Source organism: Carcharodon carcharias, chromosome 22 (assembly GCF_017639515.1).
Source record: "Carcharodon carcharias isolate sCarCar2 chromosome 22, sCarCar2.pri, whole genome shotgun sequence".
Classification (NCBI taxonomy): domain Eukaryota; kingdom Metazoa; phylum Chordata; class Chondrichthyes; order Lamniformes; family Lamnidae; genus Carcharodon; species Carcharodon carcharias.
Genome location: NC_054488.1, coordinates 57,720,548 through 57,742,458, shown reverse-complemented (window position 1 = coordinate 57,742,458; position 21,911 = coordinate 57,720,548). Strand labels below are relative to the sequence as shown.

At 41.1% G+C, this 21,911-nt stretch overlaps 1 protein-coding gene across 4 annotated transcripts in view; it reads right to left on the bottom strand.

Annotated features, from left to right (window-relative positions):
- Positions 1–4,712: 4,712 nt before the first annotated feature.
- helz (helicase with zinc finger) overlaps positions 4,713–21,911 on the bottom strand; it is a 253,424-nt gene continuing 236,225 nt past the window's right edge. For all 4 annotated transcript variants that reach the window (XM_041216945.1, XM_041216948.1, XM_041216949.1 and 1 more), the window contains exons 30-31: positions 9,210–9,462; positions 4,713–6,043 (exon numbers count right to left, since the gene is read on the bottom strand). In XM_041216945.1, coding sequence (XP_041072879.1) covers positions 5,712–6,043; positions 9,210–9,462 — 585 coding nt within the window. In that variant the 3' untranslated portion in view covers positions 4,713–5,711. The remainder of the gene's footprint in view (positions 6,044–9,209; positions 9,463–21,911) is intronic.

Here is a 21,911-nt window from a genome sequence, read left to right as displayed (position 1 = left end):
TTAGGGAGACACAGAGCAGATCCAGGTATCTGATGTTCCTTGTTTGTTCTGGACTTGAGACCTTTAAATTTAGTCATTCCTAGTCCCTACAAGTTTTTAAACTTATACCCATATAACTATTGGGCCATGAGCTTGAAGAGCAGAACCCTGACTCCCAATGCACCGGAGGGTGATTGGATATTTACAAAATTGGCAATGAAACATGCCCCAGGAGTCAAACAGAGTAACTAGCTCACAGTTCATACAAGACCTCATGTCTGGTGTAGTCTTTATACAGCAAAATAAACACAATCAGGCAGAGGTTTAGGCTCACTGGTTTCATGTAGACTAGCACTGACACCCAATTTTCAACAAGTCTTAGCCATGGATCAATTTCTCTCCAAAAAGCATTTTGGACTCCCAAGTGTGTGAGATCATGTATAGCGAAAACATCATTCCAGATTTGACTTGTTTGGTAGCAACGTGGGGATGTGGTGGTGTAGTGGTATTGTCACTGGACTGGTAATCCAGAGACCCAGAACTCTGGGGACCTGAGGTTCAAATCCCACGGCAGATGGTGGAATCTGAATTCAATAAAAAGTCTGGAATTAGAAGTCCAACGACCATGAAATCATTGTCGTAAAAACCCATCTGGTTCATTAATGTCCCTTAGGGAAGGAAATCTGCCAGGTCTGGCCTATATGTGACTCCAGATCCGCTGTAATGTGGTTGACTCTTAAATGCCCTTGAAATGGTCTAGCAAACCACTCAAGTTGTGTCAAACCGCTATAAGATAAATAAAAAGGAATGAAACGGACGGATCACCCAGCATTGACCTAGGCAGCAGAAACGATAACAGCAAATCCAGCCCTGTCAACCCTGCAAAGTCCTCCTTACTAAGATGTAGGGGCTAGTACCAAAATTGGGAGAGCTGTCTCACAGGTGAGTCAAGCAACAGCCTGACATAGTCATACTCACTGAATCATACCTTACAGATAATGTCCCAGACACCACCATCACCATCCCTTGGTACGTCCTATCCCACCAGCAGGACAGACCCAGCAGAGGTGCCAGCACAGTGGTATAATGTCAGGAGGGAGTTGCCTTGGGAGTCCTCAACATTGACATCGACTCCAGGCCCCTTGGAGTCTCATGGCATCAGGTCAAACATGGGCAAGAAAACCTCCTGCTGGTCACCATGTACTGCTACCACAACTTCACCCCTCAGCTGATGAATCAGTACTCCTCCATGCTGAACACTACTTGGAGGAAGCACTGAGGGTGGCAAGGGCACAGAATGTACCCTGAGTGGGAGACTTCAAGAGTGGCTCGGTAACACCACTACTGACCGAGTTGGCTGTCCTAAAGGACATAGCTGCTAGATTGGGTCTGCAACAGGTGGTGAGGGAACCAACCAGAAGGAAAGACATCCTCAATCTCATCATCACTAACCTGCCTGCCGTAGATGCATCTGTCCATGACAGTATCAGTAGGGGTGACCACCGCACAGTCCTTGTGGAGACGAAGTCCAGTCTTCACATTGAAGATACCCTCCATCGGTTGTGTGGCATTACCACTGTGCTAAATGGGATAGATTTTGAACAGATCTAACAACTCGAGACTGGGCATCCATGAGGCACTGTGGGCCATCAGCAGCAGCAGAATTGTACTCAACCATAATCTGTAACTTCATGGCCTGGCAGATCCCCCATTCTACCATTATCAACCCTTCTTCAATGAAGTATGCAGGAGGGCATGCCAGGAGCAGCACCAAGCGTACCTAAAAATGAGGCGTCAACCTGGTGAAGCTATAACACAGGACTACTTGCATGCCAAACAGCATAAGCAGCAAGTGATAGACAGAGCTAAGTGATTCCACAACCAACAGATCAGATCTAATCTCTGCAGTCCTACCACATCCAGTCGTGAATAGTGGTGGACAATTAAACAACTCACTGGAGGAGGTAGCTCCACAAATATCCCATCCTCAATGATGGAGGAGCCCAGCACATCAGGGCAAAAGATAAGGCTGAAGCATTTTCCACATCTTCTGCTAGAATTGCCAAGTGGATAATCCATCTTGGCTTCCTATGGTGGTCCCCAGCATCACAGGTGCCAGTCTTCAGCCAATTTGATTCACTTCACATATCAAGAAATGGTTGGATACTGCGAAGGCTACTGACCCTGACAATATTCTGGCAATAGTACTGAAGGCTTGTGCTCCAGAACTTGCTGCGTCCCTAGCCAAGCCGTTCCAGTACAGCTACAACACTGGCATCCACCCGGCAATGTGGAAAATTGCCCGGGTATGTCCTGTACACAAAAGCAGGACAAATCTAATGCGGCCAGTTTACTACCCCAATAGTCTATTCTCGATCATCAGTAAAGTGACGGAAGGGGACATCAATAATGCTATTAAGAGCACTTCCTAAGCAATAACCTGATCACTGATGTTCAGTTTGGGTTGTACCAGTCACTGAGCTCCTGACCACCTTACAGCTTTGGCTCAAACATGGACAAAAGAACTGAACTCGAGGTGAGGTGAGAGTGACTGCCTTTGACATCAAGACAGCATTCGACCTCAAGACAGCATTGGACCGAGTATGGTATCAAGGAGCCCTAGCAAAACTGGAGTCAATGGGAATCGGGGAGAACTCTCCGCTGGTTAGAGTCATACCTAGCACAAAGGAAGATGGTTGTGGTTGTGGGAGGTCAATCAGCTCAGTTCCAGTACATCACTGCAGGAGTTCCTCAGGATAGTGACCTCAGCCCAACCATCTTTATCTGCTTCATCAATGACCTTCCTTCCAACATGAGGTCAGAAGTGGAGATGTTCGCTGATGATTGCACAATGTTCAGCACCATTCGCGACTCCTCAGATACTGAAGCAGTCTATGTCCAAATGCAGCAAGACCTGAAAAATATCCAGGCTTGGACTGACAAGCGACAAGTAACATTTGTGTCACACACGTGCCAGGCAATGACCATCTCCAACAAGAGAACACTCACCATCGCCCCTCGAAGTGCAATGGCATTACCATTGCTGCATCCTCCACTATTTACACCCGGGGTTTACCATTGACCAGAAACTGAGCTGGGCTTGCCATAAAAATTACTGTGGCTACAAGAGCAGGTCAGAGGCTAGGGATTCTGTGGCGTAACTTATCTCCTGACTCCTCAAAGCCAGCTCACCATCTACACTAGTCAGGCATGTGATGGAATACTCTCCACTTGCCAGGATGGCTGCAGCTCCAATAACACTCAAGAAACTTGACACCATCCAGGATAAAGCAGCCCATTTGATTGGCACCCATTCCACAAACATTCACTTCCTTCACCAGTAAAAATGCCCGTTTAAAGTGATGTTTCAACGAGGTGAATGGCCCTTTCGCCGTCCATGCTTTCAAGAGGCAGGAAGTCAAACAGGAGTACGAAGCCAGTGCATTGCACACAATTCCTTCATGTAGTGAAGTCTTGAAAAAAGCTGAGTTGTGTGCAGGATATTAACTCCCACACCGGAAAGAGGGAGTTGAAGGGAAAAAAGAAAAGGGAGACAGTCTCCCTTTAGGGCTGCTGTTGTGTGCTGTGCAGCTGGCTTATACTCAAGTAGGACAAGTGTCATCTCAGTCCAAACAACCCAATTTTAAAAAAAATTGAAATTAAAATTGAAATTCCCTCGTATACAAATGAAACAGCTCATGTTAAGGATGTCTCCAATTGTACATCAGTTTAAAATACAGAACGCCCCAGAATTTTCCACTTAGTTTTGGCAAATTAATGCAATTCTGGACCAAATATTAAGATGAGTGCGGTTGCAGATTAAGGTCAGGTGAGTCCAAACTATGGTCTGTGGGCAGCATGTGGCTCATGAAGCCAAGGCAACTGAGATGTTTTTGTGCTAAACTATTTCTTATTCATGACTTATTCCTTTTGAATTTTGTGTGCCTGCATGTTTGGAAGGGACTACTCTTGGCACCGTTGCCTTATGAATAATTCTATTTCAAAACACCAGGATCTGTTAGTATTAGAAGACTCTGATGTATAGAAACATGGACTGAAATTTGTATATAAGGCTCTGGAGATATCGTGGTAGATACTCATAGTCCATGAAAACAACAAGCACGTAATCCCTGCTCATTGTGTGCAGTAGAGTCTGACACAACCACACTGGCTATAGCCACCATGCAGTGAACTTCAAACAATTCTACAGAAAAAGCAGACAAGAAAGTCCAATTTAAATACTTTAATACTGAACAAAAGAAAATAAAAGCAGATGGAAACTGTTACACATTTCCCGAGTGCAGCAGCTATTGCAATGCCCAGAGTAATGAAACAAAATTTATTAGAAGTTGGGGCTGGGCTGGGGGGTATGTTTTGGGGGAGGGGGGTGGGGGGGAAGAAAGGAGAGAAAAACACCTGAATAAAAACGTAACCCAACCACAATCAGGACAGAAACGTGTGAAAACAAACCCTGAAGGGGACCAGTGAAGGAAAACTACAATGAACCAAAACCCGTTGATGTATAAGGTTAAAAGCACAGAAGAACAAACTTCAAGTTGCACATGTTCAATGATAACTGGTAAAATGCTGATCACAATGTTTAATCAGTTTTCGGTGTATGGGGGAGTTAGGGAGAGGAGGAGACGTTTTGAACAGAATCACGCAAAAAGAAGTGATGCCACTCTGTAATTGTATTTCCAAAAACAAAAAAAAGTTAGAATATTAGAATTTTGTTGTATGTCATCACGTTTTAATGTAAACATCAAATAATGTACCAAAATTAAAACTACAGTAAAAGCTATGAAGTTCTACACAGTTGTGTAACCCTTCAAAGAAAAAAAAGCCAGATTTAAAAACATTTACACATGCATAGTGAAGCCAAACAAGAACTTTTCTTTTAAACTAAATTCACACTTTTGTTTTAAAAGTTAATAATCTACTAAGCACCAGCATATCTAGATTTATTTCATCTTCATGATTCAATTTAAAAAAAATCTATCAAATTAACCGTAATGAGCAAAGCTGTCACCTTGTCTCAGAAAACAAATAAAAAGCAGAGCATGTGTGATGAAGGTGTGCTTATGTTTTCTGCAGTGATTTCTGCCTTTTTATTTAAAAAGTAAAAGCTTTGTGTCTAAACTGAATTTTAATATACATGTGTGTATGTTTATGCAAATATATATCCTATTTAAGTTAAAAGCAGTTTGTTTACAATAACACTTTACACAGAGTAAAATCTTTCAGTTGATCAAAATGTTTCTGAATGCAATTAACATTTTTTAAGAAACTTTGCTTGAAATGAAAACAAATTTTGCTGTCCTCCTCCTAATGTAAGCTGGCTACTTTTAGTACAGAACCCCAGCACCGTATGCTATTATATGTCAGCAAAGTATTCTTAAAAAGTGACTCGAAAATTAATGCTCTGCTTAAAAACTTTTTTTTTCCCCATTTTTTTTTTCTGAGCTGATACAAGATTTACCCAAGCATATCAAAGATTTTTTTGTTTTTTTTTGTTGAAAGAAATAAGGTTGAATTTAGGAATCTATGATCAACTACAAAGTACACAAAGTAATGTAAAATATACACAGGATGAGACCCTTCTGACAAAATAAAACAAAAAAAACAAAAAAATTATTCCAGGAAGTTTTGTCACAGAGTTGCTGAATACTTTTAACAAACTATATTTCTGACTGTTCTGACTCATTTTAAAATCTAAAAAGCAACAATATTTTTTATTTGAAATAAGAGTAATACCCATTGCTACCTGATGAACTGCCTATGCTGAGTTCCTGAAACAAAGACAGGGGGTCGCCATTTTTCTTCGCAGGCTCAGGTGGAGGTTTAGGCTTTGGCGGAGCCCGTAATGCATTGGCATATGACATGACTGGTTTACTTCCACTTGCTTTCTGCTGGCTACTGGACTCTGTGATCTGGTTGTTGGAGAGGAGGGGAGGAAACTGGCCAAGGTGCTGGAGCACATTGTAGTTGAACGAGTTTGCTGACAGCTGCGGTACATTCTCGGGCTTCAGGTGCTCCTCTGGGGGTCTTAGTTTCTTGGATTGAACTGCAGCAAGAGAAAACAAAACAGTTAAAAGTCAAGGGGATGAAAAGGATTGACACAGAACAAGAGTGTGCCGAGAATGCTGCCATCTCAATGAGCAGGACTCAGTCCAAACGCCCCAAAAGTGAAATGTCTATTGAATTCCAAAAAAACTAATTTTCTGGGTAGGCTCCTATTTTCACGCTGGAACTCTGTTTTTAAAACTGCGGACATATTAGCAGGAGCACTAAGGTTGGGAAGCGGTAACAAGTAAATAGACAAGCTTGGGTGAAATAATATTCAGAGTAAAATTATTTAAATAGGCTCTCCTGTTGATTTAGGTGAGTAAATAAGTTACTATACGGAACAAAGTAATACAAACTCACAGGAAAGTTCATATGCTGAGTTAGCTGGTGCTGGTTGGGAAAGCAATCGGGCCACAACAGTTAACCTCAGTGCATCTGGGCGAGAGAGGGGAAATATTATTCAGGGTTCCTGTGACTAATTCATATCCATTAATGCATGTAGATCCCTACCCCAAACAAACAGTCTCACATATATCATCTCAGTTCATACATGAAGAGCTGGCACTTGGGCAAGGTGTGAGAGAGCTGCCAGTCTGTGACTCAGCCAAAAGAAAACTGGGGGCAATAAAGAATGTGGATATCGATGTTTCACAAAGTTCCAGTTTAAGAAAGCTTTTAAACAGGAGGAGCATGACACCAGTGGTTCAATGTGCTGTGCCACAAAGTCATAGGACACGGGGTCACCTGCATAAATGGACAGGATAAGGCATCCTTGGCTGCTCCTGTGAACTGCCTATCTTGTGTTTATAGAGTATCATTTCTATAAGCCTGGGAACATCTTTCCCACAAACCTACACTGCAGGGAAAGAATGTGTGGAAAAGGATTCCTCAATTTAAATAAAGGGCACAGGACCAAACAAGAAAAAAAACATATCTACTAAACACAGAGAGAAAAAAAAAAATCACAGGAAAAGACTGTGAAGACACCCACAGAGTTACTCCTATACACTAACTGTGCACCATATGGTGTGGTACTGAAACATACAAACTGAAAGATCCCAGGTGCAATTTCTCAGATCTGATGGTTGACTTATACTGAATTTCCTTCTGTTGAGATGTGTGGGGAGGGGAATGACTGGGGATTGGGGACAGGACAGGATTGGTCACACCTATACAAAAACAGAATTACCTGGAAAAACTCAGCAGGTCTGGCAGCATCGGCGGAGAAGAAAAGAGTTGACGTTTCGAGTCCTCATGACCCTTCGACAGAACTGCCAGACCTGCTGAGTTTTTCCAGGTAATTCTGTTTTTGTTTTGGATTTCCAGCATCCGCAGTTTTTTTGTTTTGGTCACACCTATTATTACCTCTTCACCTAGTCAAATAGCACATTTGAACTTGTGAGATAAGGGCCATTTTAGCAAAGTACTTGAGACTTGGTAGTATTGGTCAACAACCTTCAAACCCAAATGATTCAATACAGCACACCCTACTGTGGACCGTATCAACGTACTTCCTATAAGACTCACTTATGCTTTAAGTAAGACTGTGAGTTTAACGCCATTTTTGTGCTGAACCATAGGTAGTTTTATGCAATCGACTCACAACTACTTAGAAGTGGGTTCATTGTGTCCAAACAGACTTCATCATTGTCAGCTGAAAGATTTTAATTTTATCGCTCTTGCCTGGGGCTCAAAACCTAGGCTCTAGTATTAAAAGGACAGGGTGCTAATACACTGTGCACCATCTATCCCCCAGCATCACTATCTCCTTCAACTCTTTCAGATTGTTAAAGGAGAGGAGTTGAACTCTGAGTTAGCCTACACTCCATTTTACATAAAGCAAATTGTTCCAAGTAGCTAGCATTGATATCCCACGCTTAGTTGGAAAGTAAAACTCACTGCAATTTCAATTCCTTCAAAAATAAAATATGATTTCAAGTTATAGGAAATGACTAATCCTGACTTTATTATGCAGCATTTGATATTTTCTTAAAATAATGTTTCATATTAGTGTACATATCCACAAACATACCATCATGATTATATTTTCAAAATCTAAGTGCTCAGATTTTTCAAGACAGTTGCTACCTTCAAAATAATTTTCCCTGAATATTCATATTTATTTGTTGATTCAGAGACATTACTGAATTGTTTGTATGCAATATTTTAAACTGAAATACCCTTGATTACAAATAGCATCTATTACAATTAGTCTCTGCAGAAAGGTGCAGATTTTTATTGGAGATAATTAAATGGCTTTGAAGATTTCCTACTTCATTATATTCTCTGAAGGAGGCAGTCTCTATTCTAGTGATCTCTATCTATTGTTAGCTGCTTCCAGCTAAATCACTTCAATTAAATTTTTTCCCAAAGACATTTCGCAATGTTGGCTTTTGATATACAGGACAGCAGATTCAATTAAACTTCAGACTGCCAGGTTTTCCTCCAGGAATTACCATGCTGTGATATTTTCCCCCGAAGCTCTTTTAGTTCATTCCAAATTTACAAGCCATTCTGTTTATGAGTTGACCTATAAAATGTTAATAATGCAGCTCAAAAGAGGCCTGAAATAACAGCCAAGGATTACAACCCTTTGCAATGACCTCAAACTTCATTTAAATGTAATACGGACAAACCCAACGAACTTTGCTGACCAACTGATAGCTTTTTGAAACCCAAAATGTTTCACCTGAGTATTTTTCATTATAAATTTCATCCATTTTGTGTGCCCTCAGCACATGACACTTGCAGCCAACAGCACAATTCCTATTCATGCCAATGGGATCTGCATGTCAGTCACTGGGAATAGCCATTCAAGCACAATTTTACCTCCCAGATCCTTTTGACCGAGACACACTACTTAGAACCATAGGAACGGCAGTAGGCTATTCAGCAACTTGAGTCTGTTCTATCATTCAATTAGAATTCAATTCATGGCTATTCTGCATCTTACTCCATTTATCCACTGTGATTCCATAGCTGCTTGGTTCCTGGGCTGTCTCACCTCGAGTGGGGAGACACAGAATGGAAGATTGGAAATGGTGATTTTTTTTGTTAGCCAAGGGTATTCAGGGGTGCAAAAGGAGGGGGAAAGAGCACTCAGTCCTTGGGTAGGTAAATCAGCACATGGAATGCTCCAAATTACAAAGATCAAGCTACCATACCTAAAAGGTCCCGTGGTGCCACTGTTCTGTTGGATCCATTGCACAGAATGTTTTGGAGGGCAGCCGAAGAGTTGGCATTCACCCACATCTCTGGAGACGTGTAGTTATATGAAGAATGATTGCTGTGGTCTTGAAGCTCCTTACATTGACTAAGATTGCCTTGAGGATTGCTAGAATCTTCAGGAAATGCTTGAACAGAACTGGCTGAAATTCTTCTTTGGTACAAAGGCCTTCCTGGTCCTCTGGCTTCATACTGTTTAGGAAATTATAACAAGAGGAGAACTGTGTTTAGTATTCAGTAGTATGGCCTTCCATTTCCTACATCAATAAAAACTTTACTGCATATATGTTTTATTTAAATCAGAATAATCCTCAAATATTTTCAGTTTTTAAAATGATGTTCCAAAAACTCAAATAAAAATCTTTTGCTCGATTGGTTAATATTTCATCAACATCAGACTGCTTTTATTTATAAACACCAGTGGTAAAAGAAAAATCAGCATAGTGTCCCAGAGCAGAGCTTTGCTCTGCTGAGATTTCAACCCAAGGTGGATTAAATGGGCAGGGGTGAAGAGAGATAGTGATCTCTCCCAGAAATAAAGAGCAAGAGGTGAGGGTTGGAGAAGAAAAATTCCAATCACCCTTTGAGACTCATGGCATCCTACCGCAGGGGCCCATTGGTGCAGTGTGGGAGCAGACATGCCTCGTCCTCTGAGATACAGGCAAGGCCGATGAAGAAAAGAGAATAAAATTTGTCCATTAAAATCCAATAAAAAATTAGCAAAATCAGTTCTATTTCCAAGTCATTGAATTGATTAATAGTAAGAGTTCCACAAAACTATTTTCTTCCCTTTCCTCTATTTCAGTAAGAATTCCTCTAAACTCAAACCACTGCAAAAATTAATGTTGAAGGTAAATATGCTGGATGACTTCACAGTCAGTGTAGAATCTTGCATTTTAAAAGTAATTGCAACTCTTTTTATCCACTATTTGTGTTATTAGTTTAGAAACACAAGTAAATATTACCATCAACGTGCATCTCCTAAGTAATTGACATTTACAGCACATTTATAAAAATTCAACATTTATTCTTGGCTAGACATAGTGCACACAGTTAAATAAAGGTTTATTTGATTCTGGGGGCACTTCAATCCTACAGGCATTTTTTTTTAAAACCAGCACTTGGCAAGGGGCAATTAATTCAATGGTATAAATTAAGTAAGTGTTGCATGTTGAATGTGATATTTATGTAACAAATGTAGCCAGCCAAATGGGCAATCTGTTTCCATGAGGCATACATTTTAAAAGATAATTCTTCCAAAACTAAAGGCCATACAGGCTTTGAAATGTGCACACTCATTGGAAAAGTCTTTTATTCTGGGATTGCCATTACTGGCAACGAAATATCAACCACCTGAAACAGGACCTGCATTTTACAGAAAGATAACACATTGGGTGATATTTAATGGAGGCCATTCACCTTAAATCAGTGTCCTGTGGTTTTTGACCCTTCTGCCAATGGGAACAATTCCTCTCTCCATCTAGACCTCTCATGATTTTGAACACCTGTATCAAATCTCCTCTCAACATTCTCTTTCTCCAAGAAGAACACCCCAGCTTCTCCAATCTACCCTCATAACTGAAGCCCCCCAACCCAGAACCATTCTTGTAAACCTTTTCGGCACCTTTTGTCATGCCTTCACATCTATCCAGCGTGATAACCAGAGTATTGTATCCAATGCTGGGCAAGGCTGAACCAGTGTTTTATGAAGGTTCACCATAACTTCCATGCTTTTGTATTCTGTGCCTCTATTTATAAAGCCCAAGATCCCACATGCCTCATTAACCACTCTCTGGACTTGACCTACCACCTCCCGAGTCCCTCTGCTCCTGCACCCACTTTAGAATCGCACCCTTTATCTTACAATGTCTCTCATTCTTCCCACCAAAACGTATCACTTCACACTTCTCTGCATTAAATTTCATCTGCCACATGTCTGCCCATTCCACCATCCTGTCTAAGTCTTCTTGAAGTCTAAAAACCATCCTCCTCACAACACTTCCAATTTTTTGTCATCCGCAAATTTTGAAACTGTGCCCTGCACACCCATATCTAGGTCATTAATAATGGCAAATAGCTGGCCCCGAGTTTAAGCCTGTATTTCAGTCCTGGAGTTCTGACGATAATCACGAACCAGTGAAAGTTTGTTTTGAAGTCATCTGAACCTTTGAGTGAATTACAGCTTTCCAACTGCTGCTAGCCATCTGTTACACATACAGAAGGTTTCTGTAATCTACTCCAATGTACTCTTCAGCAATAAAGCAACAATGATGTCAGGAATGAGATATTCATTTGCAAACGTCAGAGCAGAGGAAACTCCAGGCAATACTGAGAAAAACTGTCAGGTGAAACTCTTAAAAAAAAATCCTTAAGTGTGCCATGGAATAAAATAAATATTAGCCATTTGCTGGAATACATCGGGAATTGGAACTGCAATGACTTGTTCAGACCCCCCTTGGTAAAAAAGACTCTAGATAGAAAGAAGTATGAGTCAACCTAGCTGGAACACTTAAGAAGCTTGACATTTTTATTTAGTTGTTTGAATCTTTTGCACCATTCTGTCAATGAAGGACTGTATTTCTTTAAAGGGGAGAAAATTTGATGTACTGGTCAACAATGATGAGCCAATTATTGACCTCATTGAAAAAAAGAACATTATTGAAACATGAATCATTCACTAGGGACCAACCTGTACTCAGGGTCTATACAGTCAACTTCATGAGAGGAGGGAATGGGAAAAATTGATAGAAAAGTGAAAGGGGAGTGCTAACTCATTGACCATGGACCATAACAGCTATTGGGTTAAATAGTTGACCTCTCAGTTATAGAATCAGAAATACATGCCCAGGCAAAAAGATTTCAATTCCCTGGGATAATATTGGCAGTTTTCAACAAGAACACTAAATAGAATGCAGAAACACAAAGGTTAGAATCACAGGCCAAGATGTACACTGGGGTGTAATTTTGCAGCAGGGGTGGGGTTGGGGGTTGTTTGGTAGGAGCTGTGGAGGTTTTGCTCCAAGGCACAAGTGTTTTTTGTCTTTACAAATAGGGCCCCCAGCAGAAGCCAGTCTCACTTACAGGCTTGGCTGCCTGTTGGGCAGGTAAACCTGGTAACTGACTGCCCCCACCCCCACAACACTGCTGCCAGTGGAAACAGTTTTGCCCTATCAAAACTACACTATCTGTAAAGGGAAGGAAGGGAAGTGAGTAAGATAGAAAGATTGATGAAACCAGTCCCTCTGTGCATAAGGGCCTTTTTCTCCCTCAGCATCCCAAGTTCTCAAGCAGTTCAGTCCAAATGTGGGGTCAGGAAAGGCAAGGGAAAAAGATATAAGCCATAAATCCGTCATGACAAAAATTAAATACAATATTTGAAATTAGCCACTTCTTTTTACTACTATGTAAAATACCCACTCTGCACTGCAAAACTTTAAAAATATAGCTGATACTTTACACAGCTGGATGTGCATAAATATAGCAAATACAGTGCGTTGAAAACTATACAACTGGAAATGCCCAAGTTTTGAAGTACCATCAATGTACATTGCCCAGTGCCTGTGACAGCAGAGTTGATTCCACCAAACATTCTTTGACGCGACCTGTATTGAGGCTTTAGTCAAATGTTTCATTAACGGTGGTAGGGCTTGACCAAAAGGCCGTCATTAACAAATGACAAATTTAGGTAATGCCAAGGTTTTAATGCAAAAACAGGATGGTAAGATGGTCTGGTAATTGAAGAGTACACTGAAGGCCTACTGTAGGCTTGTCGGCTTTTGTGATACTACCTGTTTACAAAGGTGAGCCCTTCCCTTATTTGTTTCTTATATTCATTTTACAATCATGATATATGAACAGGCGACCAGTAGAACATCTGGCAGGAACTAGGTGCACCCATTTTCCTGCCCGAATCAATATTGAGGCAAGCCTTTAAATGGGTGGCCAGCACTCCTATCCAAAATAAATCTAACCCTTGTTTAAATATATGGGTATCTGAGGCCTCGTCCTTGTGTCTTGGAAATCTTGTCTTTGAAGTTCAGAGAAGTCATTCTTGTTCATGCTCATTTCTTATTTACCAGTTTGCCTCCCTTGTTTGAATTTTTTTGTCTAGAGTTTTGGAAAGGACCGTTTTTAGTGATATTGGTGGATAAAATGGAAAACCAAGATTCATTAGTATTGACAACTTGAGATAAATGTAAATAAAAGGGGGTTAGGTAGTTTAGACTTTATATGCGGAACTGTAGAATTCAGGTCATACATTTAAGTGGCCCACAAAGGCAAACCCTGGAACCAATTGCTGTACAAGGATGCTATCATGCAAAGTGGTAAAAGATGCCAACGTTACTAGCTCTTGTAACTGGTGCAAGCACATGTGGAGCAAGAAGGCATTCCAGGTTTGCCTGGAGTTTGACAGCTGGGTCCCACTGGGAGAAATGGTAAGGTTCCACTGTATTCCATTCATATTCCATTAATCGATTCATTAGTAAAAGCTCAGTTTAAAAATAAGTTTAAACTGATTCTCAATAATCTGTGATTCTTTGGTGACCTAACCCATCCAAATTACAAATGCTGCTTACAGCAGTAATATTCAATAGTGGAAGATGCTATGACCTTGCTCCCTTTTTTATGTCTTCGCTTGTTAGTTTTAGCCCTGTGCTGTACACAGTCATGCAGCATTTGCAATGAATTCATTACCTCTGGCTTTTTTTTTGGTTTTCTGTGGATAATAACCCGTCACACAGTCTTGATCATGTGCATCTTTTGTCTCCATTATCTGCTACTGCACAACATAATGAATGTTAAAAAGATATTAAAGTGTCACATTTTGTGTATTTGACTGAAACGTGTGCAGTAGACTGTTTCTTTGAGAAATGGCACCATTTGTGAATATGCCTGGAGTGACATTGAGCAAGGTTTTGACTGGGGGAGGAGCAGGGGAAATGATCTTTAATGAATGCAGTGAGAATATGCTGGTGCTTATCACCATTGAGTTGGCATCTCTGGAGGTTTTTTTTAAAAAAACATGTTAATGCAGTTAGAGGATACAGAATACTTTTCAGTGATTAGAAGGCATTAATCCAACTAAAGGACTCAGCGGGTATGGAAACACAAAGGTGAAGCTGGGCTGGTCTAAACACAGTTAAAGTCAGAGACTAATATCTTAAATCACAGTTGCCTCCTTGTGCATAACATAAGCAACAGTTGCCTGGTAGTATAGAATTAGAATATTGCTGAAAAGAGAGACATGTTGCCAAAAATTCTCATCTCGCATTAATCATGACAAATGCAAGAATGCCAAATTTCAATCTATCACAACAATTAATATTATAGGAGAGAAGGGTGCTGATTGGTTGGCAAGTCAACTTTGGCCAAGGCATTGCCATGGAGAAAGTAATTATAGGCTCCCAAGCTCCCTAAAAAGTGCCCAGTCTACCTCATATTACCCTGGTAGGCAAAGTGTCTCAAAAATTTGAACACCAGATTAAGCAAGCTGTTTCACACCACTACAATGCAGTGAAAATGCGAGTGGCTGTTCAAAGATGCTGCCATGAGCAAGAGACGGGGAGGGAGGGAAGGGAGGCATGGGGAGAGAGGCAGGGAGAGCGAGAGAGAGCGAGAGAGAGACAGGGAGAGCGAGAGAGAGACAGGGAGAGCGAGAGAGAGACAGGGAGAGCGAGAGAGAGACAGGGAGAGCGAGAGAGAGACAGGGAGAGCGAGAGAGAGACAGGGAGAGCGAGAGAGAGACAGGGAGAGCGAGAGAGAGACAGGGAGAGCGAGAGAGAGACAGGGAGAGCGAGAGAGAGACAGGGAGAGCGAGAGAGAGACAGGGAGAGCGAGAGAGAGACAGGGAGAGCGAGAGAGAGACAGGGAGAGCGAGAGAGAGACAGGGAGAGCGAGAGAGAGACAGGGAGAGCGAGAGAGAGACAGGGAGAGCGAGAGAGAGACAGGGAGAGCGAGAGAGAGACAGGGAGAGCGAGAGAGAGACAGGGAGAGCGAGAGAGAGACAGGGAGAGCGAGAGAGAGACAGGGAGAGCGAGAGACAGTCAGATGGAGGGGCAGAGGGGGTAAGAGGGGCTGAAGGGGGAGAGGCAGAGTTGAAATTTTCCCCAGATGATGCGCTGAGAAGCTTTTTACACAAAACAGACATGATACTCAGGTCAAACAAATGCAAGATATGCTGCAAAAAATAAGACTGTCATTGGCAAGAAGCACCACAGCTTGCTTGAGGTAAGTTAAGGACCCTGATCTTGTGACTGGGGTGCGAGTGCTCGACTGCTTTTATTTTTGGTCAGTCAAGCATTTGATATGTTTGAGTCTTCATATCATGGAGATCAACAGAAGTAGAAGTTCTTGTTTGCCTGGAGTGTATGCTCTCCCCCTGTAGGGGTATGTTCCACTTAACCAAGTCCAGGGTTGGCAGTGCTGCAGCTTAGGGATTCTATGTAGGATGCTCAGGAGGAGTACTGATAGACTTTAAGAAACAAAACAAAAACCCTTCTGATCAGTATTGAGCAGATATCCAGCGAGGTCTGCCAACCCTTTTGGACACTGGGTTGTGGAGGCCTTAAGCCTCCATGACAGGTCCATTTCTCCAGTTTCTATCAGCGAGCCGGGTGGTTGGTCAGTACGTTAGTGTACTGCAGATCTGCCTTACCTAGCTAACAGATCACCGAACCTGTTTATTACTTGTGCCACTGGGCCTAAATATATCCATACAATATATAATACACACAGACACTTGCATAGCACATGTGCATCATCGGACATCCAAGTGTCACACTTTGTTAAGATGCAAAACAAGAAAGTCAGAATTTGACCTGGAGTCAGAAAATTAACAGCAATTTGCCGAGCTCTACATGATGTCAACTCTCTCAAGTCCCTCATGGCATATTTGACCAGTAGCTTTAAAAAGGACAGGCCAGAGTAGCAGCTAATCATAAAAACCATGTTCTAGATTCCACACCACCTGTGAGCACTGCTATGGAGACCTGCTGCTAACAAAGGTGTTCTTTCATGTTGGTTCAACATGGTAAAGATGTAGTTTAATTTGCCAGTTAGTTGAAAGGAATATTATCCCTTAACATAAATTTTAATATTTGCCATCAGACTCCACTTTACCTTTAGAGAATCAATAACAGCTTTGAGGGGAAATGATAGACTAAATGAATCATCAAATGAGGCCATATGGGTTGAGCTCAGAAATCAAAAAGGGGTTGCCACACTACTAGGAGTGTACTATAGAGCCCCAAATAGCGAGAAGGAGACAGAAGAGCAAATATGTAGGCACATTTCTGAGTGCAAAAACAATTAGGCAGTAATAGTTGGGGATTTCAACCACCATAATATCAACTGGGATACAAACAGTGTGAAGGGCACAAAATTCTTGAACAGCATTCAAGAGTACTTTTTTAGCCAGCAAATAAGCCCAATGAGAGGGAGCACAATTCTAGATTTAGTCTTAGTAAATGAAGCTGGGCAAGTGGATGAAGTAGCAGTGGGTGACCATTTGAGATAGCGACCATAATACAGTTAGATTTAGTATAATTATGGAAAAGGATAAAGATAGAACAGGAGTACAAGTTCTAAATTGGGAAAAGACAAATTTTATGAAGCTGAGAGGTGATCTGCTGAAAGTGGACTGGTTGCCGCAACTTGAAGGGAAATCAGTTGCATTCAAAACAGAGATTCTACAAGCACAGTGTGGACATATCCCCACAAAGAAAAAGGGTGCCAAATCTAAAGCCCCGTGGTTATCTAGAAGCATACAGGGTAAGATAAAGCAGAAAACGAAAGCTTATGACAGTCACAAAAAAATGAATACATTAGAAAGCCGAGAGGAGCAAAGAAAATACAGGAGTGAAAGAAATTTGGAAAGCAGAGAGAGGATATGAAAACATATTGGCAGGTAAAATCAAGAAAAACCCAAAGATGTTTTATCTGTCATTAAGAGCAAGAGAATAACTAAGGAAAGGGTGGGGCCTATCAGAGATGTACAAGATAATTTGTGGGTTGATGCAGATGATGTGGGCAGGATTCTCAATGAGTACTTTGTCTCTGTCTTCACTAAGGAGAGGGATGATGCAGATATTCTAGTTAATAAGGAGGAGTATGAAATATTGGATAAGCATAACGAGAGGAAGTACTGGAGGGACTGACATCCTTGAAGTTGGATAAATCACCAGGGCCAGATGGACTGTATCCCAGGATGCTAAAGCCATGAGAATCATTTTTCAATCCTTACTAGATACAAGAAGGTACCAGAGGACTAAAGGTCTGCGAACGTTGTACTATTGTTTGAAAAGATTTCAAGGGATAGCCCAAATAATTATAGGCCGGTCAGTCTAACTTTGGTGGTGGGCAAATTATTAGAATCAATTCTGAGAGACAGGATGAACTGTCACTTAGAAAGGCATGGATTAATCAAGGGCGGTCAGTATGGTTTTGTTAAGGGTAAGTTGATTTTTACTAACTTAATTTAATTTTCTGACGAGGCAACAAGGAGGATTGTTGAGGGTAGTGCAGTGGATATGGTCCACATGGATTTTAGCAAGGCATTTGACAAGGTCCCACATGGCAGACTGGTCAGAAAAGTAACAGCCTATGGGATACAGGAGAATGGGATGAGTTGGATCGAAATATGATTCAGTGACAGGAAACAAAGAAGTAATGATCGATCGATGTTTCTGCGAACGGAAAGTGGTTTCCAGTGATGTTCCACAGGGCTCAGTGTTGGGTCTGTTGCTGTTTGTGGTATATATTAATAATTTGGACTTAAATGTAGGAGGCATAATTGGCAAATTTGCAGATGACACTCACAAAAAAATTGGCATGTAGTTGATAGTGAAGAGGACAGCTGTGGACTCCAGAATGATGTCAATGGCTTGGTTGAGTGGGTGGAAAAGTGGCAAATGGAATTCAATCTGGAAAGTGTGAGGTAATGCATTTTCGGAGGGCCAACAAAGCAAGGGAATACTCAATAAAGAGGGTATTGAGAGGGGTAGAGGAAGTGAGAAACCTTGAAGTGTATGTCCACAGTTCCCTGAACGTGGAAGGGCAGGTAGTTAAGGTGGCAAAGAAGGCATATGGGATGCTTTGCTTTATTGGACAAGGTATAGAATACAAAAGCAGTGATGTAATGCTGAGACTGTATAACTGATTAGTAATGCTGAGACTGTACAACTGAATCATGTAACTGGTTAGGCCACAGCTGGAGTTCTGCGTACAGTTCTTATCACCACATTAAAGGAAGGACATAATTGCTCTGAAGAGAGTACAGAGGAGATTTACAAGAGTGTTGCCAGGGCTGAAAAATTGCAGCTATGAAGACAGATGGATAGGCTGGGGTTGTTTTCTTTAGAACAGAGGAGGCTGAGGGGTGAGGTGTACAAAATCATGAGGGGCGTAGATAGAAAAGACAGGAAAGACTTGTTTCCCCTAGCAGAGAGATCAATTACCAAGGGGCACAGATTTAAGCTGATTGGTAGAAGGATTAGAGGCGTTATTAGGAAAAACCTTTTCACTCAGAGGGTGGTAGGTGTCTGGAATTTGTCCCTGGATTGGTGGTTGAGGCAGAAACCCTCAACTCTTTTAGATGGTACCTGGATCTGCACCTGAAGTGCTGTAACCCTCAAGGCGACAGACCAGGTGCTGCAAGATGGGATTAGAATGGGCTAGTTTTTTCAGCCCATTTTTTCAGACACCTTGGGTTGAATGGCCTCTTTCTATGCTGTAACTTTTCTATGGTTCCAGAGCCTCAGGCGTAATTAGCTACAATTAAAAGATAGAATTTGAATCATATACTGAGCCTTTGAATGTGTCATCAGGACTGAATTTTGCTCTCATAGTAAAACAGTTTTTCATTCACAACAGTAGTCTTGTGTTCATGCACAAAATGTCAGTTCAATATCATGCATTTTTCACAATACACTGCAGATTTTCTTGGAACTGCAGTACAGAGAACAAAAGATACCCTCCTTCCTTGAAAAACAGCAATAATGAGAATGGGAGAGATGATTCAGAAATGTGCAGAAACTTGTGTCCTGCAGCAAGTTACCCAAAATAACTGCAATTACTTTGACAAAAACGATACACACATGAAATTGCTATTATACACCAAAGAACGGGCAATTCATGCTAATTTACTTGATGGAAAACTCTTTACAAACCAACAGTTTCTCATAACTGAATGTTTACATTCAGCGAACTGAAAAGAGAAAACCATTTTTCTAACTGCAGCTGCTACATTCATTGGTATCAACTGTATTAATGTACTTCTGTTTCACTGTTAATACTTTGCAGGACTGGTTTATCAGCTTCACAAGTCAGGCTACCTGGTGTTCAATTGTACCTGACCTTCCCTGCCCACCTTCTTCATTTTCCTCCAGCGTGGCATCAAGTTTTACCCAATATTTAGTGCTCTTAGATACCTCCCGGTATGTGAGAGGTGTTACAGGAATGCAAGCTGTTGTACAGGATGTTTTGAAAATTCTATCCAAGTTCAGAGAGTAAAACAATGGTTTAATTCACATTTTGAAAAGTTGCAATTTAAGAATGCAAGATTGGTAACAGATAACTCGTTCTTCAGTGGTAAGAACATAGGAATATAAAGAAATAGGGAAGGTCATTCAGCGCCTCAGGCCTGCTTGTTAATTTGTCAGCTCAACTCAATTTACCTACTTTTACTTCATATCCTTTATCCTAAAATAATCTATTGATCCCAGTCTTGAGAGTTCCATTCATCCCCTAGTACCACAGCTTCTGGAAGAGTGTTTGAGATTTCTACTGCCCAGTGTGTGAAAAGGTTCTTTGAGTTGCACCAAAGCTGTACAGCTCTATGTCCCCTTATTTTCGATTTTCCCATCAGAAAATATTTCCTCCTTCTCTACCCTATCAATGTCTTTTAAGAATTTAAAGTCCCTGATCAAATCAGCCCCCAATCTTATATATTCAAGTGAATACAAGTTAACTTTATGCAACCTACTCTTAATTCCTGACACATAAATAGGTTGCAAAAATTTAATCCATTTAAATATTACTGAATATCCATTTACTCATTTCACCAAATGTTATTCCACACACTAATTATGAGATCTCAGTGAGTGAGGTGGGGCAGACAACATTCCAATGCTTCTCCCACAGCCTCTTAAGACATTTGGACTCAGCAGTCCCTCAGCTGTTTAGCATGCAAAATAACTGCTGACACCAGAAACGATGAAAACATGATTACGGGCTGAGAGGACTTGGTTTAAGACCACATACTCTATCCAGTTATAAGGAACAAGAAACTATGTATCCTTGCCCCATATCGCATCAGGATCCTAAATTAAATCAAACTTTACCACACCATCTGTTTAACTGCAGCTCAGTTTACATTTGGAAGACAGCTTCAATCCCAAATAATCTACTGATATTCTTGAGACCCACTAAGTAAAGTCAATAATGTGATGTGGTTCAAATATTGCTGCATAACTAGGTAACAGAGCAAAAAGAGAAACAGAAATAACTGGAAAAACTCAGCAGGTCTGGCAGCATCGGCGGAGAAGAGCGCAGTTGACGTTTCGAGTCCTCATGACCCTTCAACAGAACTAGATAATTAGTTCTGTTGAAGGGTCATGAGGACTCGAAACGTCAACTGTGCTCTTCTCCGCCGATGCTGCCAGACCTGCTGAGTTTTTCCAGGTATTTCTGTTTCTCTTTTTGTTTTGGATTTCCAGCATCCGCAGTTTTTTGTTTTTATCACTAGGTAACAGAGATTGGTTTTATTCTAAATTTTAAAACTTCAGCTGAAAGGGAAATGATCCTTAGCCTGGAAGAAGGCTAGAATTATGAGCAGGTGTACTTTAACTCACCTATTACTTCATTCAAGAATGGAACTCAACCTACCTAGAATGAAAAAGAGTGCTCATATGCACATCATTAAGAGTACATGTACATAAAATTTCAAGACTTGCAGCAACTGAATTAGCCACATCAAGTGCCAGCTACACTACCTCCCTGGCATGCCAGACAAATTTAGATGCGCAGTGAAATTATGCAAGTGCCGACTAAGCCGAACTCTGAATTGACAGCACCCTCATACTCAAGTGACAGGTCTGATATCTAGCCAATAAAATAAGACAACAGGTGCAAGCAGCAAAAGACCTCTACTTCTGTCCAGGGCCCAATATTCCTTCAATACACACAATTTTGTTAACCAGTTCACTTCTGTTCATTCTATGCAGGATTTTATAAACAGAGCATTCACACAAATAAATAAGTTCTAGTTTAAAAATGCAATTCCGGCTGATGGTAAACACATCCTTATATGAAAGGAGGCTTAAAATTTGAGATGTACATATGAATTAATCAGGGTAACTGGGATAAAGAATCAATTGCCCCATTTCCATTAGCTGCTCTTCTCAATCTGTGCATCGCTGTCCTATTAGCGTAACAAACATGCCAAAGGATTTTTCTTGCATTCTTGTTTTTGCACACAGACCAACAGTGAATCGTAGAAATGTGGAAGGAAGTTTCCCTGTTGACTCTAGCCTTATGTCAAAGCTTTCAAAACAACACTACTACAGGGCTTTTTGGATGGCACAATGGCTAACACACTACTTATTCACTTCTAGCGTATGAAATCATAAGAAATTAAGACATAG